The 27,677-nt window shown below is 39.0% G+C and overlaps 1 protein-coding gene and 1 long non-coding RNA gene across 2 annotated transcripts; both read right to left on the bottom strand.

The window, feature by feature from the left end:
* Positions 1 to 13,045: 13,045 nt before the first annotated feature.
* Positions 13,046 to 15,424, bottom strand: LOC124870339 (E3 ubiquitin-protein ligase TRIM21-like). Its single transcript, XM_047368963.1, has 2 exons — positions 15,335 to 15,424; positions 13,046 to 15,145 (listed from the first exon to the last, which is right to left on the bottom strand). Exon 2 carries the CDS (start codon positions 15,134 to 15,136, stop codon positions 13,469 to 13,471), a length of 1,668 nt encoding a protein of 555 aa, XP_047224919.1. The 5' UTR covers positions 15,137 to 15,145; positions 15,335 to 15,424; the 3' UTR covers positions 13,046 to 13,468.
* Positions 15,425 to 25,014: 9,590 nt separating this feature from the next.
* Positions 25,015 to 26,546, bottom strand: LOC124869398. The gene is made up of 2 exons (XR_007038578.1): positions 26,449 to 26,546; positions 25,015 to 25,179 (listed from the first exon to the last, which is right to left on the bottom strand). It is a non-coding gene; the product is annotated as an uncharacterized LOC124869398 (long non-coding RNA).
* Between the last annotated feature and the right edge of the window lie 1,131 nt (positions 26,547 to 27,677).

Here is a 27,677-nt window from a genome sequence, read left to right as displayed (position 1 = left end):
TTTCATTTCTGGAAAGTGGCGTTTTCAACTCATGACTCAGTGTCGCTCCTCCCATTACCTCAGAAACATGGAGACAGATGCAGTCATGTGACATAAAACAGGTTTAACATGAAGCTTTTCTGCTGATTTTATCCTCATTTCTTTTCTTTAGCGGCTCAGAAGAACTGGGATCAAAGCAGAACCAGGAGTGTCTCCAGTTCCTGTCATGTAAACATTGATCAGACTCAGATTCTGCTCCTCTCAGCAGGTCTTTTCATTTCAAACTTTATTTGTAAAATGTATCAGACAAAAACAAGATGAACAAAGTGTAAACATGACAAGATAAGGCTAGCTGGAATTACAGCCTAAATGACAGGAAGGAAACAAAAAATAAAAATCACAATAATTTAGAGGATGGAAAACCAAACTGCACATAAAGCAACATTTGTGTCAAATTATCATACCTAAAAATAATAATTTCAAATGAAATAATGACAACAATCTGAAGCTGCGAGCAAGACAATATAGTTGTTTTAGATGAAATTTTAATTGAGTTTATTTATTTTTTATTCTCATTAAAAAACGACAAATAAAGGTTTCATGAAAGGAACCACAAAATCTAGCTATAGAATAAGAGAAATCAGGAATACAGTGATCCATTTCCCTGTACAGCACCATAGCGTCAGCATATGTGGAGGAAACTCTAACTAAACAGTTCTGGTACCAAGAGCCCAGTGTAGGACTTGTTGCTCCACCTCCATCTTTCCGGATCTCATGGGGCCCCATCAGGTCTACTCATTGATGCCATCTGCTGAACATAAAGAGAACCTCATACAGAGGTTGTAAATCTTTCTCATCATAACTTTGATTAAAAGGCCTGAATTTCACATCATTGTACAAATCCAGTTGCAAACAAAAAATAACTTTACCTAAAATTAAACTATTGGCCTCAAATTATTAGTTTGTTAAAACAAAACAACGAATATCAGGAAGAGAGAATGAATCTGAATATGTTTGGAGAAGTTGTGATGATCCAACCACTGATAACCAGTGAAACACCTCTCCACTCCTCTCTGTGGGAAAAGATCACTTTCAGATCCATGAGTGCTGCACTTCGTTACAGAAAATATTTCTGTTTTTAACAGACAGACTCTGGTTGGAAGCTACTTTTACCTTTATCTGATGAATGAGATTAAAAGTACGCACCTACATTACCGTGTGACAACATAGAGTCTGATGGCCACTTCTAAAATGAATCCGGTGCCGCTGGATCCAATTGTTAACCAGACTTAGCAGACAGAGGAGTCAAGATAAGGTTATTCCAGGTTTTTCTTCCAATTGCAAAACTTTAATATGTAATCTTTAGTTTTTGTTCTCATTGCTTTAAACATTAAAAATGACATGATTACATGTGGCTTAAAGGAACTAACTGGCTGGGGTTCGAAATGAAAATGAAATAAAATAGGATTAAAATTCATCAAAGCTTGACACCAAAACTGTCTTCTGGATTAAAACATAATTTTTTTCTGGATTACAGGCTGAAAACTTGGAAGCAGGTTAGATGTTCATTTATTCGGCATAATCATATCGTGCAGCTTCACAGCAAATGTCTCAAGGCATTTTACAGAACTAGCAGAACACAAAATGTTTTTTGACAGAAAAACACTCTGATTGCATCGAGTCGCTTACTTTCAGCAATTATGACAACATAAACCTCAGTTATTCTCAGCTTGTTAAATCACATTCTGCTCCTCTCATTTTCTCCATCCTGTATCTTTATTATCTCATAGAAACTCAGGAGGTTCACATAGTTTTAATTTCTAGATGGTTAATCTGCTCCCTCTGCTGGATAAAAGCAGAACAGCATCTGTTTAGAATAAGGCTAATAACAGGTTGCTCTAAGACATACTGACCACTTTTAATCAGTCTTCTGTATTTGTTCTCTGTAATCTCCATTTCTACATTATCTGAAGTTGTTGAAGTCCTCTCTTTATTTTTGAAACAGATGTTTTAGGCCAGGACCATTTTTTCTTTTTCCAGGTAGTAGTTCTGGCCTGAAACATATTTTTGTCCACTTGTCCTTTGTGTCCTCCCAGCCCTGCTGGTCAAAGCAGAAGGTTCCTTTACTGAGCTTGGTTCTCCTCGGTTTCCTCCTGGTAGAACAGAGATGTTCCTCTCCTTTATCAGGATGAGAGATTCCTGTAGTTGAGAATTAAAGCGGTCTGCTGGTTCCTGCTGGGTATTGATGGATGTGATGGATGGATGATCATTGAAGTCCTGCAGCTATCTAAGGTTACACTTCTGTGGAAACATGTTTACTATATATTGATTAAAATATTGCATTAAATGAAATAATTAGTCAATGAGAAACTCTTTGAAGTATTTTATTGTTACTGGTTGTTCTTTGGTTGACAGATTCTTCTCAGCTGGCGCTGATGAAGGCCGGTTCTGGGAACCAAACAAACTGACTGGATTGTGGTGCTAAGCTAAATTAATTATCTCTGAAATGAGATGTAAAAGTTTGATGTCTTCAAGTGTTGTTGTGCAGATAACTTACCTCTCTTCTTCAGGCTGACAGGTTCCTTGGGGGCCCCAGCAGCATTTAAAGGTACTGGAAGAGTCCATTTGTTGGTGTAGAGAGGGGGAATTAAACTTTGTACTTTAACTTTGTTTTTAAATTCCGAAACTGGAATGCTGTTTTAAATATGTTCTGATAGAGAGTATTTCTTAAATAAAGTGCTAGCATGTTGTAGTCTGTTGGTATGATCGGCTTCTTGTTGCCCTGTTTTATGGGCGTTCTGTCAAACTGAGGCAGCAGTACGTTATAAAGGCTGCCTGTTGAGTTCATGGGGACCTGCTGATCAGGAGAGGGAGGGTTTTATACAGCATCTCTGAATAAACACCTGGTTGGTCTACACCTGTTTCCAGCCTCAAGCCTTCGGCTTAATCACCTCCTGAACACCCTTCTGACACCTGTCTTCAACCAGTTGTCTTCTCCACCGCTGCTCTGTAATTTAATCCTTTCCTGTCACAAAACAAAGGAAACTTTAGCATCTGAATTTAAGGGCTTTTCAATCCAGTTGTCAATGTTAGTGTCAATGAAAATGTTGTCTGTAAGTAGAAAATGTTTTCTGTGAATCAGTTCATGGGATCTGCAGCATCTCCTTGGCTTCCAGAGAAATGCTCAGTAATATTTCAGGGTATTGCATTGTTTGGTTAGACTAGTCAATTTTGCAGTCACACTGCAAGGTGTTTGCTGATGTTATACATCTAACCACCTTGCTTTGTTGTTCTAGGCAACTTGTTCGAAGCTTTGTCTCCATTCTAAACTCAGATATGGAGAATCCAGCTTCAGAGCTGTTTATTTCTTCAGTTTAATGGAACCTGAAGCCTGGTTGAAGTCATCAGTGGTCTGAACCTCAGTGGATGGGCAGCAGAAACAACCCCTCTACTCAGCAGAGTTATACTGCACAGACCACCGTTAGATTTGCCTGGTCTTGTAGCCACAATGTTTCCTCAGGTGTTAGAGCCAAGCAGTGTTTGACAGGTCTGCACACAGAACAGTCTGGTCTATTGTCACACAACGAGGAGATGTACAAGCTTAGAACCGAGTCTTCCCCTCAGGTCATTCTGGTTTCTCTGGGTCACTCTCTTTTCCTCTTCTTTAGTCCAAAGCTGTGAAAAGTTTCCTGCTGATCTTCAGCAGAATCAGAATCTCAACCTCCACTAAGAAACAGAGGTGATGCCTTTCTGATCTTTCTGATTCCAGATCTATGTGGACCAGATGGGGAGAAGGTTTGCTGGTTCTCCTGTAAAGACACTACCCAGTACGTCCATCGTTCCCTCAGAACAGAGGAACTCTCTGGTGCTCTTCAGCCTCTATTTAACTCTGATGGGAGGCTGGAAGCTGCTCACCTCCTGTCTTCTGTCACCAAGAACTTTCAGCAGGAGAAGCATACGATCTCAGTCCCACCAGCTGTGTCTCATCTTCACCAGAATTAGCTTTATCATGATCCTGGAAGACCTCGAGAACATAGCTAAAGATCTTGAGCGTTGGGTCCAGATGACAGCGATCCTGATATAATTATTTATGGAAGGTAGAATAAAATCTGTCTGACTTGGGGCGCCACCTGGCCCAGTGGTAGAACAGGTTTTAACATATGCCGATGCTACAGTCCTCAACGCCGTTGTTGCCGGTTGGATTCCCAGCCCCGGGCCATTTGCTGCATGCCTTCCCCTTCTCTCCCTGACCTTCTTCCTGTTCAGCTACTGATGAATAAATCCACTAGTGCCACAAAAACTGTTAAAGAAAGAACATATTTAAAATCTGTCTGACCTGATTCCTGCTAACTTGTTGAAGACCAGCTCTGAAGCTGGTCCACCAGGGTTTCCAGTCACTACTCTCCCAGTGTCAGAAATAACTTCAACATCAGTGGTCCTTTTCTGCTGGTTGGACTTCATTAACCTCCTCAGCGAAGACATTTAAAACAAAACAGACAATAACAATAAAAACACTAGTATGGAAATATTAGCAGCATGGGCTGTTCAAGGAGGACAGACTGATCATTTATCTACAGTACAGTCTATAATGACAGAGTTGAATAAATGAGTGAATGGAATATCCACATATTATAGTTTGTTGAGGAGCCTAATGGCTGCTAACAGGAATGACTTCCTGTAGCGTTCTGTTCTCCACCTTGGAAGGAGCAGCCTGGAAGATGTTACTTATGACTGAGTTCAGTTTATGGAGCATCATCAGCTCTGCCTCCTGCTGAACTGTCCAGTAGTGGCTGCACATGGAGCCTGCCTAGAAACAGGGTGTCGGCCATAATGGTTTAGGAGCACAGTAGTGGTCCACAGATGTTAAAAGGAATAGATTGGCTTTGACCCCTGTGGTAAAGACACTCCATGTGAGTGATCCAGTCCAGGAAAGTTACATTTCCATCATGAACAACTCAAGCTTTAATATAAACCTGTGAGGAACACATACTTCCAAGGTAAGAAGGTGAAAGTTGTCTTTAAACGCATGAAACCAGGAAGCCAACAGGTCGCCGTTGCAACAGATTCTGGTCCACGGCTTCCCAGGCTCTTCTCTGTTCAGTGGATCAGAACAAGAAGTATGCCGACCGTAAACAGAGGCCGGCCCCAGGGTATCAGCCTGGCCAACAGGTCTGGTTGTCTTCTAAGGACATACCTTTAAAATTGGTTTCTAAAAAACTGTCTCCCCGCTTTATTGGTCCTTATACCATTGAGTCCATCATCAGTCCTTCTGCCCTTCACCTTCGTCTACCTCCTCGCCTGCGTGTGCACCCCGTATTTCATGTCTCCAAGGTTAAACCTGTCTTTTCCAGTGTGGCTATTCCGACGGTGCCTGGAACAACTATGGACCACCACAAGCGAACCCTGTCCACCTCCCACACAATAACATCATCAGAAGAACCTCAGAGTACCCTCAAGTGAGTCCAAGTACCTACCAGCTCCGTTCATCTCAGTGTGCAGTTCCATTGTTGTTTCACCCCCTCCTGGTGGATCAAACTCCGCTTCCTAGTAAGACAGATTTGTTATTTTGTTACATTCACCATCTTGGACTTTATACATTCTTACCGTGTCTACTTACCTTGCAGTTGTCTTCCAGTTCCAGCTCTGCTCCCCTATCCCTGCTCACTGTAAAATAAAACCTCTTGTTAAACTTCATCGGTCTCCTGATTGCTTTCTGCATGTGGGTCAAAACAATCCATAAAACTATGACAGTCCTGATGGTTCAGTAACCAGAGCTCTGGGTGGATTATGCACCCTGGCTCCATGACTCTGGTGCTGATTCTTTGTCTGACTGGTTTACTCCTAGCTTTGGTAAATGGAAGGTTTTATTATTGCAGATATGACTTCTTTTGTCACCTTCGCAGGTATCCTCATTTGCTGTGCCCTGCCTGCGTACTCTAATTAATAGATTGATGACCTCTAGGTCATATCAGATGCCCCTCCTCACAGGTGAAGGGGAACCCTTAGATTGCTCTGATGAGTCTGAAAGTGACTCTCATGATGATGATGCTTTCTAATAAATTTACCGATATTCAATTTACATCTATTCAAATAATCCTCCTAATTCTAATGATGAAGATGTGTACGGAACACACAGGGTGGATGATAACTCCTGATTTAATTTTGCTAGTATACTGGTGTACTAATATATTCTACTATATTTTCTTCATTTTATTTTTTTTTGAGTGTTTGAATTCTTTATAATATTTGTGTATTCATTTTATCTGATCATTCCTTAAAAAGTTGTTGACTGCAGAGATGTTTTGTTTCCATCAGAATGACAAATTGTTTCCAACAAAGACGATTACAGTAATAATAGATTTGTTGTAGTGTTTAGCTTTGTAATAATGTTTCATTATTCATTTTACATTATTTAGTCAATTTTTATTACTACTTGTTTCATATAATCAATTTTTGATTCGTTTTTATTATTCATTTTATTACTAATCAATTCATATTTTGAAATTCATTTTCTTGTACTTTCCTTCATTGTCATTCAGTAAACATTTTCTTAGGTGTTCGATAACATATGAAACTTGTTTCATTATGATCGAAGAGGGTGGATTGTTATAGAAAATTTTAGTGTCTTGCTTGATTTGCTCCTTGATTCTCTACAGGAACTGACAAAAGTATTAGAACCCCTCAGTGTTGTTTTATTCTTCTCATATATAGTCTTAGAGTAATGGTTTCTCAGCCTTCTGCTTGCAGCTGTGTGAGATGATATGTACGCCACACTGTTAAGATTATGTCTAGGACAACAGGTTTCTCTATCTGTTTCTCTCTCTCTGGGTCTCATGAGAGTTACCTTGAAAACTGTTGTAGTTTATAAGGAGAACCTTTGCTTTGTCTAGTGAGAACGATTTGGCAGCACTACAGAGCACATCTCCAATGCTGTAAAAGATCCTTCTCTCTTGCAAGATTATGATAAAGATGATTCTGAGTGACAATCATCGGTCTCTGTCTTGGTAAAAACTAATTTTTCTACGACAGGATTCAGCTGCTTGTTCTAGTTTTATGCATCAGTTCTCCACCGATTCACTTTCCTTTACTAACAGATTGTACAGGGTTGACCTTCAACAGAGCAGGACTGATTAGCGCCTGGATGGAGCGCCTTCAGTTTCCACAGTTATTAGGCCCGAGCAGGAAGCCTTTAAGGGCCTATTGTGATCATAGTGTTTCTTATTATTATTCTGTTGCGTCTTTGCAGGGCAATTTGGGGACTTTGCCAAGCCCCTAGATGCACACAATTTTACCCAAAATTGTCCCCCACATGAAGTTTTTGTTCTTTAATGTCATCGTCAGTGGGCGTGGCCAAAACACTTAGCCACGCCCCTAAACGTTAGATAGGCTACGTTGTAGAGATCTGAAACCAAGAAAAAAAGTCTCTTGGGGCATGCCCTAAAACGCACAGGAAGTCGGCCATATTGGATCAAATGCTGATTTTTTCACTTTTACTCACCTCGAACTTTAACGAACTCCTCCTAGGGATTTTGAGCTATCAGCTTCATATTTTGTCTATATGCAGTTAAGGCATGGGGGATTAAAAATAATCAAAATCATGAGTTTTTGGCCATGTTTAGGGGGCATGGCTGGGGCACAAACTTGGCGTTCGTGCCCAAAGTGAAAAAATGCAATAACTTTCCCAAAGAAATGCTAAATCACTCCAAAGTTGGCATGAAGGAGGACCTTCGGGTTTCCGACGATCCTATGGGGTCCAATGATGACATCACCAAAGCCACGCCCCCTGAAAACAGGAAGTCACATTTTTTACTGGGAAAGGTCGCTATCTGGCTGTCTACACTCAATCCGCTTCAAACTGTGTCACATGACTGATAACTAGTGGGTCTAACTTCGTTTGAAGCACAGTGACTTTTCTTAAAAGGGTGTGGCCATGGTGGCGCGGCGAAATTTGACGTCATGCCATGGCTATACGTTTGGCTCTAATTTCCACATACATCATCTGATCTGCACCAAATTCAATATGATTGATCCTTGTCCAGTCCCCAACAGAGATCTGATGACATATTTGGTGGGCATGGCCTAAATCTTCCACAGCCCCCCGTAGAAAATTCAAAAAATCAGCCCCAAGCCATGCTTTGACCGAGGATTGTGAAATTTGGTACACATATGTAACTTCTCAGGACCTACAAAAAAGTCTCTTGGACAATTGGAACTGACAAAAGTATTAGAACCCCTCAGTGTTGTTCCATTCTTCTCATATATAGTCTTAGAGTAATGGTTTCTCAGCCTTCTGCTTGCAGCTGTGTGAGATATGTATGCCACACTGTTAAGATTATGTCTAGGACAACAGGTTTCTCTCTCTCTTGGTCTCATGAGAGTTACCTTGAAAACTGTTGTAGTTTATAAACCCCACAGGAAGTTGGCCATTTTGGATTGAATTTGCCATTTTGACCCCGATTTTGCCCTTTCTGAGCGAACTCCTCCTACAGCGTTTGATTTAGAGACTTAAAAATCATTCAGTATACTCTTAAGGCACTGGGGATCAAAAGTTATCAAAAGCTTTTTGATACATGAAAGCATGTGGGCGTGGCCAAGCCTCAAAATATGACTTCTCGCCATAAAAGACGAAATTGATATAGCTCCTACAAGGAAAGTCACAGAGACATGAAACCTTCTGAGACTGATCTGCCTCTGGCCCTGAACAATATTCACTGATCAGATGCTGACATCATCAAAGCCCCACCCCCTGAGACCAGGAAGTGTCATGTTTTCCTTTAGAGAGTCAATTCAATTCAATTCAGTTTATTTATATTGCGCCAATTCACAACAAATTTCGTCTCAAGGCGCTTCACAACAGTCAGGTTCATACATTCCAATTAATCCTAAGCATTGAACAGTGCAGTCAGATTCAGTAATTTATTCAAATTGGATAAAAAGTTTTTCTGTCTAAGGAAACCGAGAATATTGCATTGAGTCAGAGATTTATAGCATTCTCCTGGATGAGCATGTAGAGACAGTGGACAATCACTGGTGTTGACTTTGCAGCAATCCCTCATACTGAGCATGCATGTAGCGACAGTGGAGAGGAAAAACTCCCTTTTAACAGGAAGAAACCTCCAGCAGAACCAGTACCAGGCTCAGTGTGAGCGGCCATCTGCCACGACCGACTGGAGGTTAGAGAGAACAGAGCAGAGACACAAAGAGAACAAAGAAGCACTGATCCAGGAGTACTTTCTATGGGAAGGAAAAGTAAATGTTAATGGATGAAGCTCCTTTAGTCGTTTCATCTAGAAAGAAAGAAAGAACAGATAAACTCTGAGCCAGTTTTCAAGGTTAGAGTCTGACATGTTGCTCACAGTGTCATGTAGTGGTGATGTGTGGAATTGAACGGCAGCCTCGTCGGCGGCGTGTAGGCAGCTATTGAGTGTAAAGAAAATTTATTTGTTCAAGTGTAGTTAATTTAAATATGAAATAGAATTGAACCGTTCGAGTTAAACACACTTAAATTATTGAAGTAATGTACAATAGTGACACATTGTTGATTGTACTTAAAAGTAAAACATTCAAAATAGTAGACTGTTGTTTTGTTAATAACCACACAATGCAGAACAAAATAACTTAACTATGATAACGTCTAACGTTATATTTTTGTTTTTATTAAATGGCGGTGGGTATTACCACCACCAACTGGAATGGAGTAATAATCACATTCTATTAAATAATTTCATTATTTTTAACCATATCATAATATATATGTGTTTACTCTTTTGCAATGTGTCCATTTTACTAAACTTTTCTTTAATCCTTTTAAATTCTCTCCTCATAAATCTTCTTTCTTGCTCATATTTCTGACATTTAAATATAACATGTTCTGTTATTTGAAACAATCCTCGCCAATTTGTCAATATGTTGCATATTTTTTGTATATCTACTGCAGGTAAATGTCCTACATATAATACAAAGGCAAAACCAACAGAACTTGGGTAACTAGCAGGGAATTAGAACCAGATCTGTGCCTATGAAAGCATGCTGGGGTCCTGAACAATGGGGGACAGATTATGAGAAACCTAAGGAGTCAGTTTGTGGTCCTGGAAGGTTTGCAACCGAGCAAAGAGGACATTTCATACAGCCAGTGAACCCATGGGTGCCACAACAAGCCCGACATCTGTCAGTAACTCTTTATATGCATGCAGACCCAACAGTTCGACTTTAACCTGACGGTAATTCGGTCCTGATGCTAAGTTAATACTCGAGCCATACATAGCGCTGGAAGCCACAAATATGCAGCTAACTCTCCATGTCAGACATATTTGCTATGAGAGTAAAACTCTTTGTTAAGTGACAAATACATCCCATAATGCCCCCAGCTAAACTGTACATGAAAAGCTAAGTTAAAATGCTACTTTTAGTTTCTAGTTGAACTCTGATAAAACTACGAGGATGAGATGCGTCGTTTCACCTGAAAGCTAAAATGTGGTTTTCACCACACATAAAGGTTAGTTCCAGTTTAGATCTTTAAATTATCATTTTAAACCAGTGATGCAGTCTCTGACTAGGACTGGTCTCCTGGTCACTCATTCTGCAGAAAATGCTGCTGGAGAACATGAAGGAGGATGTGTGGACAGAAGTCAATGCCATGCTCCCGTGGTCGCTGCACAGGCCGAGCTGGGTTGAGCTGTGAGGACCTACAATGCTGCTTGCAGCTTTAATTTATAGGTTGTTGCTGTAGTTAAACGTGTCTGGTTTAACATGTCATCTATATGTTCCTCATTCACCAGACATAAAGAATTTAACACTTGACACGAATGGTTTAAGTAAAATCAAGAAAATCTGGGTTTACAGCCTGTCAAGCACTCCAGCAAGCATTAATAGCCACAGATCTGGTTCTAATGGACCAATCCACTTTGGACTTCCTTCATGGATCTCAGGGAACTTTGCAATGAGTCCAAAAAGGCCAAAAGCTTGCCCTGTGTCAGGGACCGCACAAGGCAGCCAGAGAGACACTGCAAGTTTTCAAACAGGAATTCTTAATTTATTTACAAAAATATCAAGAAAATGCTTCAGAAATTATAAGCTGGGTCAAAACCGAGGTCAACTTAACAGACTTCAGATCAGGTAGCAAAACAGGGAACTCAAGCCCAAACTGACCTCCTCAACAAGACATGAAGGAAACTTCCATAAAGGTGGATCAGACCACTGCTGACACAAAGGGGAGAAAACCAGCTAACAATCTAACAAACAAAACTTAACTGATAAACCAACATGGGTCAGAACAGAACTTATTAGTGACCTATAAAAACAAACAGTATTGGGTTCAGACTGTCTGTCCAAAGTAGAAGAAAACCTGAACAAATAATAAACACCAAGTTTCTCTTCCCCTTACAGTCAGACAGTGGTATGACCCACTTGAGTGGTTCTGCTATTTAAGGAGAACTGATGCAGCTGGATGGGGCCTCCAACAGCATCTCCAAGGTAACTGGTACCTGAAAACAAAAGGACCCATTAATCTGTTGCATATGAACCAATAAAGTTCTGCAGACAGACAGATAGTTCAATAACTTAAGAGTCAACTAAAGAGTCTAGTTAAAAATAATAAAGGTTTTATTGTAAAAGCAGATCTAAAATGTCCAGTCATTAATAACAGTGTTTTATCTGATTTTAGGAATGAAAACTGAGTTAATTAAACATTAGCATTAGCATTGAGCCAACAGTCTAATGTGTGGCAGCAGGAACAGATGAAACACCTGGTATGTCATTTCATTGGTCCTTTAAATAAGATCTATGTGTTGATTGGCTGGTTTGGTGCTGGACTTTAGTCTAAAATCATCAGTTTTATGATCAGATTTGACTTCAATTTATTCCCCTCCAGTTTTAATCCCTCTTTCTCTTTCAGCCGCACAGTGCTGGTGGAGGAACATCTGGGTTATATTGAAGGTCCAAATCTGCTCCTCTCAGAGTCAGATGTTATTGTTCAGTCAAACTCCTGTTTCAGGTCTAGATGCTGAAGGTCCAACACCATCCAAAAAGACTCACCGTTTTACAGAACAAGGCCTCAAACTAGATTCGGAAGCAAATTTCCATTTCTGGTAAATTGTGACATGTTGCTCATGTTGGCCTGGAGGCATGAAGAAGAGGGAGTGAGGCTTGAACTCTTCATCATTCCATCTATCTTATACCGTCACCTCACCAGGAAGCAGCTACGGACCTGAGGTCTGTTTGTCCTACAGCTCTGCTAGATGTTTGCTTTCTCAATCTTCATTGTGATGAACATCTCCCTCAAATTCTGACTGAAATTCACTCGTTCTCTTTGGAAAAGGTTTCCAACATCCAACCCAGTTCTTGAGGCCCGATGTGTGTTTGGCCCATTTTGCAGAACTATGTTCTACGTGCTTCTAGTGTTTTGGTGATTTAAAAGACACAACAGCAGAGGAACTACATCAACTTCTTACAAGATGTGGATGAGTGTGTGTGTGTGTCCTTGTATTTCCTACCAAGAGAGGACCGGCAGACGTTTTCAACCAGCGAAGTGAGGACATTTCTGGAAAGTGAGGACATTTTCCTTTTCCTCACTTTTTTAAATGCTATTCTTGAGTTGGGAGTTAGGTTTAGGACTAAGGTGTGGATTGAGTTAAGGTTAGGCTTAGGGTCAGGTATGTACTGGTAATGGTTAGGTTTAGGGGTAAAGTCAGGGTTAGGGCATAGAAAGGGTTGAAAATGAATGAGATTCAATGGAAGTCAATGAGTCAATGCAAGGTCCTCACAAAATATAGTAAGAGAAGACTGTGTGTGTGTGTTTGTGTATAAACAACCTATTTAGGAGCTTTCCTGGTGTTTAACAGACATATTTTACACAGATACATAAATTCCAGGTTTGCTTATTAAAAGAGAAACAGAAGTTTATAAAAGCAGAATTGTGATCTTAACTAGAAACTGAAGAATCTTTAGTTTTTATCTTCTGTTATTTAAATTATTAAAGGTTTCATCAAAGATTCATCTTTTCTTTCCTTCATAAAACAACATTTAAAGATTTTAAAATCTATAACATGACAAATAAATACAAATATAGTTCCACAAGTTTACATTTTATTCATCAATCATCACGTTATATTTACATGACAAACCCAACATGAACCAGAACTAAAGGAAAAACAGGCTTTAAATGTTCTGTTGCTGTTATAGGAAACATAATCAGTTTCATTTGATGAAGGTTGAACTGTTTGCTTGCAGCCAGAAATAGTTTTATTGTTAGACGATGAAACAAGTAAAAGGAAACAATCTGGAACCAGCAGAACAACAATGAAAGAAACATTTTTATTCATCAGAATCGATCAGAAGCTGAAAATGTGGAGAACCAGAGAAGCAGAAATAATCCAGCTGGGAGCTGAACTGTTGACTTCCTGTTGAGGTCGTCTCCAAGCTCACCTCTCCACCAGCAGGACTTCACCTACAGTCCCTCAGGGTGGAGGTGTTTCACCAACAAGTTCTTTGTTCATGGAGCTTCATCAGAGCAACGATCAGCCTGGTTAACAGGACAGATGATCAGAGGAGCAGAGTTGGTACCTCCATTATTATTACAGGGACTGAAGAATGGGTAGATCTTCTCAGTGAAGCAGTAGCCAGTAAAGGAGTAGATCAGAGCTGCAGCTTCTACATCATAGAAGGAGACCAGACCCTCCTCATAATCCACAAACACCCCCACCTTCTCAGGACCAGTGTGGAGATGGAGATGGACTGAAGGTCCAGCACAAGCTTTGTACTCATTTCCATTTCTCAACACAACAGTCCAGAAACCATCCTGAGGACTCAGTGGGATTGTTCCCTTCCTGGTGATGGACTCTCTGGCCACTCCTAAATCCCAGCCAGTCTTTCCTTCAACCTGAACCTCAAAGTAAAATCTGCCTGAAGAGAAACTCTGACGTCCTAAAACATCCACACAGTAAGAGAATCTCTCTGGGTTGTCTGGAAGATCCTTTCTTCTATTCCCACAGTGAACCTGTTTTCCATCATCAGACAGGATGAGGTCAGGATGAGCTGTATCAGGATCCAGAGTCACATCTACTGCAAACTGCTGGACCCTCTTCATCTCAGCCTTCAACAGCTTCTTCATCTTCTTCTTGATCTTCTTCTCCAGCTGAGCAGCAGCTCTCACCACAGTCCCCTCATATGATGGTGGACGGACTCTGACCTCTGTCCAGTTCTTGGTTGGTGGAGCAGCTTTCAGTGAGGTGAAGCTTTGGAGAAGGTGGAAATGGTCTTCAGACCGTGAGAGCTGCTTCACCACAGAGCTCCTCTTCATCAGCTTAGAGATCTCCTGCTCCAGATCTTTGATGAAGTCTTCAGCCTGTTTCTCTGCAGTTTTCTGTTTGTCTTCAATCTCCTTTATGAGCTCCTTCAGGCATCTCTCAGCAGACTCCTTCAGAGCAGTGAAGATCTGAACACCTTCGGCTTTCTCTCTGTCTGCAGCATCTTTACTGATCTTCACCAACTGTTTGATCTCCTGAATCTTCTCTTGTCTGTTCTGGATCATCTGCTGAACTTCAGCCTCTGTCTTCCTCAGCTCTGCCTTCTTTCCTTTAGATTCTTCTCTCAGAGGAACCAACTCATGGTTCTTGTGGTCTAAAACAGAACAGAGTGAGCAGACACATTTCTGGTCGGTCCTACAGAATACCTCCAGAGGTTTATCGTGCTGCAGACACATCCTGTCCTCCAGGTTCTCCACAGGCTCCATCAGCTGATGTTTCTTCAGACGTGAAGCTGTTAGATGAGGCTCCAGGTGAGTCTGACAGTAGGAGATCAGACACACCAGGCAGGACTTCAGGGCCTTCAGCTTGGTTCCAGTGCAGACGTCACAGAGAACTTCTCCTGGTTTGGCAGCTTGTTGCTCTGAGATGCTGCTGCTGATGGCTTCCTGCTGAGCTTCATGTCTGAACTTAGGAACCATCTCTTTGATGAAGGTGTTGACTCTCAGCTGAGGTCTAGTAGTGAAATGTTCTTTGCACAGGGGACACTTGTAGTGAACATTAACATCCCAGTTCTGAGTGATGCAGGTCTGGCAGAAGTTGTGTCCACATGGTGTGGTGACTGGATCAGTGAAGACATCCAGACAGATGGAGCACAGAAACTGATCTTCAGACCTCAGGCTGCTGCCAGAAGACATGTCTGAACTCTGAGGACAGATCATGGAAAACAAAAGTTAAAACAATTAGTTTAAAGCTGTTAAATGTTGCACTTCTTCATAATCGTTCGTTTGTTTTAACTTCAGATGATCTGAGGTCAGAAGAAACATCTCATACTTTGTGTTTGTTTTTGAAGATGTTGGTAGAAACACAGTAGATCTGTTTTCTGCTGAACTCACCAGTGTTAGAGGCTGCTGTTGAGAAGAACAAGATGAATCTAGTTGGTCTTCAGGAGGTTTTCCTCCACGGCAGCTCTGGCTTCACTTCTACCAAACCTTTAATTTCATTTCCGGAAAACGATGTTTATAAGTAATGACTCAGTGTTGCTCTTTAGACTTTAGACTTTATTTTATTAGTTCCTTGAAGGGTAGGTTGTAGCGAGTCGTCCTAGCAACCATCACACAATTACACAGACAATCAAGATATGAGGCAACAATAGGTTAAACAGAGAGCAATCTAAAACATCCATCATAATATTAATATATATTTATATGCATATATATGTAAACACATATGCATAGAAACATACATTTACACATGTACACATACACGTACAGTACAGACCAAAGGTTTGGACACACCTTCTCGTTCAAAGAGTTTTCTTTACTTTCATGACTATGAATATTATAGCTTCACACTGAAGGCTTCAAAACTATGAATTAACACATGTGGAATTATATACTGAAGTGTGAAACAACTGAAAATATGTTTTATATTCTAGGTTCTTCAAAGTAGCCACCTTTTTCTTTGATTACTGCTCCGCACACTCTTGGTATTCTGTTGATGAGCTTCAAGAAGTAGTCACCTGAAATGGTTTTCACTTCACAGGTGTGCCCTGTCAGGTTTAATAAGTGGGATTTCAAGCCTTATAAATGGGGTTGGGACCATCAGTTGTGTTGTGCAGGAGGTGGATACAGTACACAGCTGATAGTCCTACCGAAAAGACTGTTAGAATGTGTATTATGGCAAGAAAAAAGCAGCTAAGTAAAGAGAAACGAGTGGGCATCATTACCTTAAGAAATGAAGGTCAGTCAGTCCAAACAATTGGGAAAACGTTGAAAGTGTCCCCAAGTGCAGTCGCAAAAACCATCAAGCGCTACAAAGAAACTGGCACACATGAGGACCGCCCCAGGAAAGGAAGACCAAGAGTCACCTTTGCTGCGGACGATAAGTTCATCCGAGTCACCAGCCTCAGAAATCGCAGGTTAACAGCAGCTCAGATTAGAGAACAGGTCAATGCCACACAGAGCTCTAGCAGCAGATACATCTCTAGAACAACTGTTAAGAGGAGACTGTGTGAATCAGGCCTTCATGGTAAAATAGCTGCTAGGAAACCACTGCTGAGGACAGGCAACAAGCAGAAGAGACTTGTTTGGGCTAAAGAACACAAGGAATGGACATTAGACCAGTGGAAATCTGTGCTTTGGTCTGATGAGTCCAAGTTTGAGATCTTTGGTTCCAACCACCGTGTCTTTGTGCGGAGCAGAAGAGGTGAACGGATGGACTCTACATGCCTGGTTCCCACCGTGAAGCATGGAGGAGGAGGTGTGATGGTGTGGGGGTGCTTTGCTGGTGACACTGTTGGGGATTTATTCAAAATTGAAGGCATACTGAACCAGCATGGCTACCACAGCATCATGCAGCGGCATGCTATTCCATCTGGTTTGCGTTTAGTTGAACCATCATTTATTTTTCAACAGGACAATGACCCCAAACACACCTCCAGGCTGTGTAAGGACTATTTGACCAAGAAGGAGAGTGATGGGTTGCTGCGCCAGATGACCTGGCCTCCACAGTCACCGGATCTGAACCCAATCGAGATGGTTTGGGGTGAGCTGGACCGCAGAGTGAAGGCAAAAGGGCCAATAAGTGCTAAGCATCTCTGGGAACTCCTTCAAGACTGTTGGAAAACCATTTCAGGTGACGACCTCTTGAAGCTCATCAACAGAATGCCAAGAGTGTGTGGAGCAGTAATCAAAGCAAAAGGTGGCTACTTTGAAGAACCTAGAATATAAGACATATTTTCAGTTGTTTTACACTTTTTTGTTCAGTATATAATTCCACATGTGTTAATTCATAGTTTTAATGCCTTCAGTGTGAAGCTACAATATTCATAGTCATGAAAATAAAGAAAACTCTTTGAATGAGAAGGTGTGTCCAAACTTTTGGTCTGTACTGTATACTGTATACATATACACATTTATATTGTAGTGGAAAAAGTACCCTGATTTCCTTGTTTTGTGACCTGACACTGCCTGACCTGATGGAAATATGCACTCCTGCTCTGTATTCCTGCTGCAGCAGTCTCAGAGATCTTCCGAGGCTGAAGAGTATGAGAAGAGGATCCCATTCTGGGCCTTGAGTTTGTTTATCGTGCCTGGTAGGAATTGCCACACTAGTAGAGGTCCAGGCCTCAAGAGAGATACCTTGGAATGATGTTATAAGCAGGTTTCTTTCCTTTATCTAGTCAGAACAGATGCTGAACACCTAAAATCAAACTTCTAAAATCAAAAAGGTGTTTTCTATCAAATTAAAAGCTCAAAATTATAATATAGGTTTTTACTGGGGACAAAGGGCAGTTAAGATTTGCTATCTCAGAACTGACAGCAGGGTGGACCTTGCTGCGAAAGACCCTCCCTGATGGACAGTGGTTGAGCTGGAATATTCCTGATTATCTAGACTCACAACGAGACAGAAGTGGAGTTCTAAGGAATGGCCTCCTCTCCAGGGAGAAACTTTTGATTTTATGGTAAGAAAATATAGAGCAAAAAGCACAGAGTGTGTCAATGAATAGATTAAAATAAGTTTAGAAAGAATGTAAGAGTGGAAGCAGACATTAGAGAACACTCTAAAAATGTTAACTATGCTCTACTCAATTTTATCTGTGTAACATTTTTACACTTAAAATATTGAGTACATTTGAAAGCTGTGAAATCATTTAGATTTACGTTATGAATTAAGTAAATGTAATTTTTTTTAAAGCAGATCTGAACAACTACATTGAGTACCATGAAATATAAAATTGAGTTGATTTAATTAGAATTTTAAGTCTATGCAATAGTAACACTAAGTTCAAACCACTCATAAAATTGAGTAGATATAATTCAAATGTTAATTAGATGCAACTGAAAATGAGATTATTGTTTAACCAAAAAATTCTGCTAAATTTACTTAATGTTTTTAAAATAATGTACTTCATACTGGACCATCAAATATCAGAATAAATGTGTTATATTTACTCATTTCTTTAGAAAGTATTAACTCTTTAATCTAGATGTATTTCAGGTCAATATCAAATAAAATAAAATAAACAAAGCAGTTCTACACATGTCAACATTTTTAATTAAACATTTGTCTGATTTGACAAATATAAAATATCAAGTTTAAACAGCTTATCTTTGCAAATGACATGTAAAAATGTCCATGCTGTAAAAACAGCTGAACTGAACCCCTAAGGGGTCTCTATAACCTTGGCTAAAATGCATCAAGAACAATGGGCTCTTCATTTAATTCACCACATAATAACATAACATGCCAGTTACCATAAACTGTTTGGCATTAATGGAAATCTCAGCTTGCAATAAAACTTTCAACATGGATAATTATCGCCAGTGATGATGTGACAATGTCCATGTGAGCATCAGGCTGAAAGGAACACAAGCATATTGCTGAAATGCAAGAACATTATGAATCCTCCTGAAATGCACCAAAAACAGTGATATTTCACTTAATTTTTTCAAGCTCTACAACAGAAAATACCTGTTCAAAATGCAATTTCACTATGAAAAAAAACCTCAACTCTTATGTAAACATTAGGACAACACTATGTCAGCAAACTTTAGACTTATCAATGAAAAATTCCATTAACATTGAAGAGACCAAGAGAGTATCTTATTGAACTGTAGCCAGCAACTACATACTGAGGTAATTCTTAAGTCTCTGAATCTTGTTGGGAGGTTTTCCAGAATCTAGCTCCAGCAGTACTTTCTGGAAAACCTCAAAACTGTACTTGAGGTTCTTGGGGTATCGCAGATCTAACGTATGGGTCAGACCCAAGAGATAGCAGCAGGCTCTGCTAACATCCCCGAGACTGCTGAGGACAATCCCGACGTCGATTGACCCGTCTCGTTTTCTCAGCAGGTAAATCTTCATCACCTCTTCTGATAACTCCTCTTGAACACTGGCTGATCCATCAGCAGCATCCTGCAGACATAAAGATAACTATTTAAAGCTCAATTTCAACCTGCATGTCACAAGACAAATGTCATCTATTAAGATAAGAGTATAGCAAGACATAAAGTTGACAAACTAAACAATACTAGTGTGGTGGTCCCAAATTTGTCTTTGGTCTTTTTTTAAAAACAGACAAGAAAACTAATTAATGCTTTCATAATTTATTTCTCTCTAAAAAACAAAATTGACACAGAAAATAACATTCAATGTATTTAAAGCAGGACAGACATGAAACAGAAATAATCAGTATCAATCTATAAATGATGTGGGTGACTCTTACAGCAGCTGATGTGCAGCTGCTTTTTATGCTACATGAAAAGCAGCCTCTTCTTTGTGTGCAGTATGGAAAAAACAAGCTGTACTGCAGCAACCCTATGGTCACCCATGTTTACATTGTTAATAATCAGGACAACTACAGTATTATACTAACCTCAAAGTCCTTAAACAAGGCATCTGCATCTTCTCCCAGATGGCTGATGAGACATCGGATGACAACCTCACGTGTTTGTTGAATGGGGATTCCACTCTGCAGAACAGAAAGAACTTTGCAGAACTAATAAAATACAACAGTAAACATTCAAGCAGAGGTTTATTTCTTTGGAAAAACTTTAATGTCAAACCTTTCAATAGAATTTACATTAGAAACATTTAACTGGAGCTGGATTGCAGTGATATAAAAAGAAAACAAAACATGTAAAATGGTGTCCAGAGGATGTGAAAGATCGAGGGACAGAAAACCAAGGAAAAAAGCAGAGGATGAAGAATGAGGAAGAATCAGAGGGGATAAAGGTAAGTTGTGAGGTTATGAATATGTAATTAATGATGGTGATTAACTTAAAGAAGAGAAATGTGAATGAGACAGATGGAATTATGATTATTGCAGGTAAGCTATAAATTGAATAGGTGGAGGATACATTTTAATACCTGAAGTAGAACACTCATTTGTGCCCGTTGTCTCTCTCCTGCAGCACCTTTCTTCGATTGAAACAAGGACAACAGTTTAGGTGTGTAGATGTCCAACATTGCCATGAATTTTGGCTCAAGATTCAGTGTGGTGATCCTCTGAAACTCTGCGCTAATCTGAAAGACAGGGAGATGAGAAAAGAGAAAAAAATAACTGGTGACTCATCTGTTGTCATTCAGCAAAAACTTTAATTCATACTGAGATGATTAGGCTGCAAAAATATTACAGTCATCAGGAACTTCATTAGGTATACCTGTGCAATCTAATGCAGTCCAATACAACAGCTCTGCAATAAATTCTCTTTTTACTTGGCTTATACAATTTCAGTTTATGTTGACATTGTGGAAAGTTTTCCTAATATTTTGTTCCCCTCAACGTATATGGATTGGACAACGCTTAATATAATTATCAGCTTTCTGACAATGTCAACAAAAACTGAAAATATGCTGAAAATAGTTTTTTGTTCTAGGATAAAATGAGTCACAAATTTGACATCTGAAAGATTGCACACTTTCACACTCTTCAGTTTTGTGGGATCTAGACAAGTGTGTACGCAAGCCACCCCATGTCTTAAAGGAGCAAGGACAGCTTAAATAAAGACAGGGTACTGAATAGCCACGACCAAAGGTACCGTGCTTGAGTCGATAATGCTTGAGCAGCTCGCCTTTTGAAGAATCCTCAAAATTGCAAAGTTTACATTGCCAGCCCATGAGCTGCCACCTTAAAAAAAAGATGACAAAAAGTGTCACAATATGGAGCAAAAAGACTGATTTAATGTACATAGCTTTTGAACCACTATGTTTTATCCTACACATCTATTAAAATGATACACTCCTTTTATGTAAATTATACAACTACAATGGAAAATTTACACTAAAAAGGTGAAATTATTTCTTAAGGTTATTATTTATTAATTAGTGTGGAAGACCAGAGGGTTATTCAAATAATTATTATTACCGGTATTATTCTTACATTCACAGCTTTTACTTTTATAAGCTCTACTATTAACATTTTACACACACACACACACACACACACAATATGAATAAACACACACATATGTATATATATATATAAATATTATATTCATAAAGTTTTTCCACATTTTTACCCAATTACAATGCATTGTAAATCTTTAAATCTCTCAGACCCACTACATTTTAAACTACTACTACAAACTTCAAATTGACGTTTGAAAACGTAAAATCAACGTTCAAATGACATCAGTGTTAGCGGGAGCCAAAAAAAAAAAAAATACTCCGTCAAAAAATAAAACAGAATCATCTATCATGGCCACAAACTTCATGCTAAGACACAATTTCACCATCAAAATGTAGTCAAATTCGCTACATAGCATTTATATCACTATTAAAGTCGTCAGCTTTACCGTTTCTGCTATGTGAGCTCAAAAGCAACAGCTGCATTAACACTCACACAGGACATTTTGTAATATTTTGTTACATTTTCTTATTGTTACATATTACATTTTTGCTACATTTTTTGAGCGCTCTACTTACAGTACTGGCGTATGGAGTCCTCCAGGTGATTTTTACCGTGGTGCCTCCTCGACCGTTGCTTGCCTGGTGTTGTCGCTTAAAGCAGGGTTAAAATCCCATAATTCCACTCTTCTTGCGCGCGAATGTCGGCACGTCACGTTAAAACGACTCAATTTCGCAAGTTGTTGTAGATGAAGTCTATTGAGTTAGAGTGAGTAATAATTAAAGTTCTTGAAACCGATTGGTGTAATTTTTCCATACTCAAAAGTTTTGACTGGTATTTACTGAAAATATTACGGATATCTAAAAATTATAATTGGTTTGTTTAATACTGATTTCTATTGTGAAATAAACTTAAATAAATGATGTAAATATAAGGCTAAATTATCTGTTGGATTTTTAGGCATTTATTTTGATATGTCCAACTCAAATAATCAGTTTTGTGATTTTCAGAGATTTTATTAAGATGATATACTTTTTTATTATTGTGATATATACTAAGGCCCAGAATGACTTTTTAGAGTGAAGGAAAATAAAGTTATTCATTTCATTTTGTTCATTTGTGTTTGAAGCGCTAGAAGAAGGAATGAAATGACAGGTATGTGCTGATTGACTGACTGATAATGTTTCTGTTTGTGCAAAATCTGAACCAAACACTAAACTTTCTTTTTCCTGCACCTTACACACACACACACACACACACACACACACACACACACACACACACACACACACACACACACACACACACACACACACTCTTGTTTTGCTATATGTAGTGAGGACCATGTGTTGACTCCCATTGACTTCCATTGATTTTCAGTCATTTTCAACCCTTTCTATGCCCTAACCCTGACAATAACCCTAAACCTAACCATTACCGGTGCTTACCTAACCCTAACCTTAACCTAAACTCAATTCACACCTTAGTCCTAAACCTAACTGTTGGCAAAATAGGTCGTGAGGACCAGCAAAATGTCCTCACTTTGGTACAAACGGTCCTCAATTTGATGGTGAAATCGGGAAAATGGTTCTCAGCTGATGTGATTCACCAACTTTTCAAAATTAAAATTATTTTCCAGACATTTTCTTTCACTTTCAAATGGGAATGGGAACACAGAGATTATTTTGTTTCTGAATGTAAAAAATAATCTGATTGGACAGTGGTACCACAGAACCCTCGTCATGTTCTCTGAGAGATTGCATAGAAAAGGCCTTTTTCCAGATCTGTGGAATCATTTCCCACTACAGTACAAACCTTTGAAGCTTGCTTTTCTTTTCTTTTCATGGACAGATAGTGGAGACTATCTGTCCATGAAATAACTGAGTGATCGAACTAAAGGCAAATGTATCTCATAATCACTAGATGCATTGTGGGTTGTGGTTCATGCAGTTCAAAATGTTGTTCCATGGTTGTTTATTTTGAAGAAGCTGGCAAACAGCTGATACATGTCACAGGCCTTGGTGCCTCTCCCGCCCAAAAAATAGATCCTACACATTTTAACTATAATGTTGTAAGTTCCTTAAAACATTCTGGGTTTGCCTTATGGAAGGTTCAAATAATCACTTTTCTAAGCTTGTAAATAAATGGAGCTTTATTCTCCAGAGGTTTTATTAATAAATAATCCCTTAGAATATGTGGAAAAGCTCTCCTGTGTGAAACAGCATGGTGACTCGTAATCTCTGGAAATTATTATTAGTCAGACAAATTTGGAATAAATGTGTATTTTCTTCATGATTAAAGTTTTTGTGTTTTATTGTGTTTTTCGTAAAATAACATTTGTCCACATCTGCATGAAAAAATAACAATAAAGGGATTCAAATAATGCTAAATAAAAACCCATGTTCTAATGTGTCAGTGGGCCTTTCTTCACCTTCTGGATTAACGGTAGAAACAAACACTATCAGATATTTTTGTTGAGAAAAACAAGGTTAAAGTTTAACTTGTAACGTTTAATTTTTCAGCTGCAGATTCAGCATCATCCTCAGCATCCAGCTCTAGATGTTTCTTTCTACGCTGCTTAAATCTGAACAGTCAATCCTTTCAGCATGTTTGCTGGGGTGTCCAGCAGAGGGCGCTTTTGCGTCTGATGAGTTCCTTCTAATAAACCAAACTGAGATGCTGAATGTTTCTGGGTTTGATTCAACTGCTGCAAGAACATTTCTAAGTCAGAACATATTAAAAAACAGAAACACCTCTCTAACACAGTTATAACCGTGTTGTTGTTGTCACGCAATCCTTTAGGTTCTTAATGTGTCCGTCATCTTCTCAGTTTCCAACAATACTCATCAAGTCACAGTTTTTTGTTTCATTTCTTTGCAACAATTTTGGAGCAAGTAAAACGTTCTTTCTTTAGCATATTTTAAGACACAGATGCTGGACAGAAGAAAACTAAAATCCTTAAACATCAGTTCACCCAAATAATTAAAAGCAGTTGGAAAAACAACAAAAAGCTCAACAGTCCACAAACCTCAAACTAAAAGGGAGGGAGGTCCAGAGTCCTGGTGCTGCTGCTGAGAAGATTCTGTCTCTTGTAGTTTTCAGCCTTGAAGGAGGCACAACCAGCAGATCTTGCTCTCAGGGCCTTAGAGACCTTCTAGAGACCTTCTAGGGACGTACAACTATTGAGATGTATGCCTGTGATTGACCATTCAAAGACCTACAAATGAGAACCAAGATTTGAAGTGAACTCTGGTCTGGATGAAGAACCAAGGAGCTGGACGAGAAGCATTTGGACATGAGAAACTTTGGTGAGAAGTCCAGCAGCTGGTTCTGTAGAACCTGCAGATGGTCCGATAATGTCTTGTTTAGGCAGGTTAGTAACAAGTTACAGTAATTCAGTCACATGTAGCTTACCAATACTGATAAAAACATGAGACTGAACAGAACCTTCCAGAGCAACACCAAACTAAACCCTGAGGTTCCTGAAGGAAAACTTGACTTGAGAAGCCACTATCCCACACAGACCATGACTAACACAAATTTCCAGAACCACCAGAGTTCAGGATTCTTAGTTGAAACCTAATAATTTCTCGAATTCATACTGAATTTGTATTTCATTATTAGTCAGTTTTGTCATTTTTTTACCATCTGGAATTTGTGGCAAATGTTTCGGGCTGTTTTTAAAAATGTTGGTGCTGAAAACCCAAATCCAAAACATCTCAGTTATTTCTCAACAAATTCGTTTATTCATTTTTAGGATTCGTAAATGATTCCTAATGGGTTTGTAGCACTCCAATGTGTTCTGAACTCCACCAGGGATTCGTGAAGCGTTGTCTTGACCAATCAGGGACATTGTATCCCTAAAACTGCCTAAATGTGTCCTCTGCCCTGCGGATAAAATGAAAACATTAGAAATAAGGGAAATAATTATTTTAAAAAAGTACAAAATCAGGAAAAAAAACCAAATATATATGTTTTAAAATATATAAGCTACATAATACAATATACAACAAAATAAATAAAAAACATTTAATTTAGTTTCTTACATTTTATGTCCAGAAACAAGCATTTTAATTTTTACATTTTATTGGAAAAACAATCAATTCATATAAACATTTTGACTATCAACGGTTATCATTCAAATAACTTTCACTCCTGCTAATTCCTTATATTTTTTTATTATATCTTGATTGAAACCTCACAAATTGTCCAGAATAGCAACAAATTTAGTTTAAACAAAGCAGTTTTGCTATTTATTGTCTTTCCTTTGAGTTCCTGTGAAGCACTTTGAAATCTTTCTCTACAAACGGTGATGAATAAATAAACTTCACTTGTCTTCCCTTCTCAGTCTGAGATGAAAGAAAATAACTCCATTATTTTTAGAGAATTTAATGATGGAAATCAAGACTTTTTCAGGACAAAATCAGGGAATATAAAGTTTGGGTCTGGATCTCTGGTTTCTCTGGAGTTTCTGAACATGTTGGCAGTTATAAAGGCCAACAGCTGGACTCTAGATGTTTACCACTAGCCTGAAGGTCTTTGTACCTTCACCCATGATGACTTAAAGCTGAATCAGGAACATCATAAAGTGTCTGTTGAGTTAAAGACTGTTGAACATGAACCGGTAGAGTTTGTGTTTAAACAGCTGCTTTAATCTGCAGACATTTTCCTGATTTTTACTCACATTGTTCTGGTTTGAAGGCTTGTTTCACATCTTTTCTATGAATTGACGTGATTTGGAGAGTTTGGAACATTTTATTGCTTCGTTTTTAGGTTGTTGCTGTTTACCTTCTATTAAAGACTATCCTGAACATTGTAGCAGGTTGGATCAGGTCCCCTTCTGATGGTCCACTGGTTCTCAAGCTGAGGTAACAGAACATCAAAACCTCTCTGGGGTTTTTATGTAGCTCAGGCATGGAGCTCTTTGGGGTTTAGCGTGCACCTTACTGTGGAAACTGAAACCTCTGTGGCTGCTGCCACCAAGCCCTGCTGCAGGTCTTTATCAGTCAGTCCAGGGTTTTTGACCACCTGCCTCTTCTTGGACCTGGTGGCAGCTGTTATTGGTTCCTCTTTCTGCCATCAGGAGGTGTAGCCACTCTTTTAAATTTTGTCTTGTGAATTATGATGCCAGCAAAAATTTCAACAGTAAAAATGTACCTGTAAATGTGTTGACCTTCTGATGACTCAAGCCAAAGCAATCAGCACTAGATCGAGTCAAGCGGCTGATGATGCATCCTAATGTTGGATGGCCCCTGCCGAAAAAGGAAGAAGAGTCGAGCGGCTTTTAGCCAATCAAATTCCACTTGTATGGTCATGTGACTCTCCAGTTCCCTTCTGCAGAGCCTCTTCTTTTGACCTAGAAGGAAGCAACGAAGCAGAAGTTGGCGTTCAGTTGTAGCTTCTGATTCAGGAAACAGTTAAAGGTTTTTGGAGCAGGGCCAGTTGTAAGATGGTCCAAATGCAAAAATGCACTGATATGACCCTTTATTAACTTTTCGCAAATTAAATAAAGCTTTCACAAATCCCAAACTGGGTTTATATAACATTCTGGGGCAGATTGAAGATGCTCAAGGTAATAAAAGGTGGAATGGCCCCTTTGATTGCTTTGTGTCGAGTCACCAGAAGGTCAACACATTTGCAGCCCAATTCATATGGTTGAATTTCTTTCAGGTGAATTTTTGCAGGTGTATTTTAAGTACAAAAAAAAAAAAATCACATACATAATTACACAGGATAAAACTTCAGTTTTAAAAATGTAATGTTTACAAAATGTTTGATTTTAATGAGACTTTTTTACTTCCATATGATTTGCAGATGTGTGCCCTAATGAGGAATTTTGTTAATAGTGTTGAATAATTTTCATCAGTCAGTGGAAGTAGGATTTAGTGTTTGACTTGAATAAAATCCTTGGAATAAGACTTTTATTTAACATTTACCCATTCTCTTGTAATTTATTTATTGAAAACCTCTCAACAGTTTTTGGATTTTGACAGTAAGCTAAATTTGCAGCAAGGGTTAAATCATTTTGGTGTAACTGTAGCTGTATAAAGGCAATAATAAAATATTTCTCTGCATAATGCATTCAGATACAGACGTTGTGCAGCGCTATGAAACTTAATGCAAAGACACAAACTGACAGAAGTGCAAATAAACCCCTAATTAGTTATCAGTGTTTTAAACATGTGGCTTAAAATGTTCAACATTTCTACATCAGAACTAAGACTTTAGTGAGCCTTCCTGTTTATTTTCCCAAATAGGAACTTGGAAAACTGGACTTTTGAAACTGGACCTTATGGAACACATAATAAAAACTTCCGCTAAACATGCAGAGGATGCTGCAAGTCCGGTTCTGTTACTGTGTGAAAACAGTAGTAAACGGATCATTA

Source organism: Girardinichthys multiradiatus, chromosome 6 (assembly GCF_021462225.1).
Source record: "Girardinichthys multiradiatus isolate DD_20200921_A chromosome 6, DD_fGirMul_XY1, whole genome shotgun sequence".
In the NCBI taxonomy this organism is placed as follows: domain Eukaryota; kingdom Metazoa; phylum Chordata; class Actinopteri; order Cyprinodontiformes; family Goodeidae; genus Girardinichthys; species Girardinichthys multiradiatus.
The sequence above is the reverse complement of the archived record's forward strand: the minus strand, read 5'-3'. Positions and strand labels throughout refer to the sequence as shown.

What these genes read in the sequence shown, in the direction of transcription:
- LOC124870339 (XM_047368963.1), bottom strand. Translation starts at nt 15,136, where the DNA reads ATGTCTTCTGGCAGCAGCCTGAGGTCTGAAGATCAGTTTCTGTGCTCC.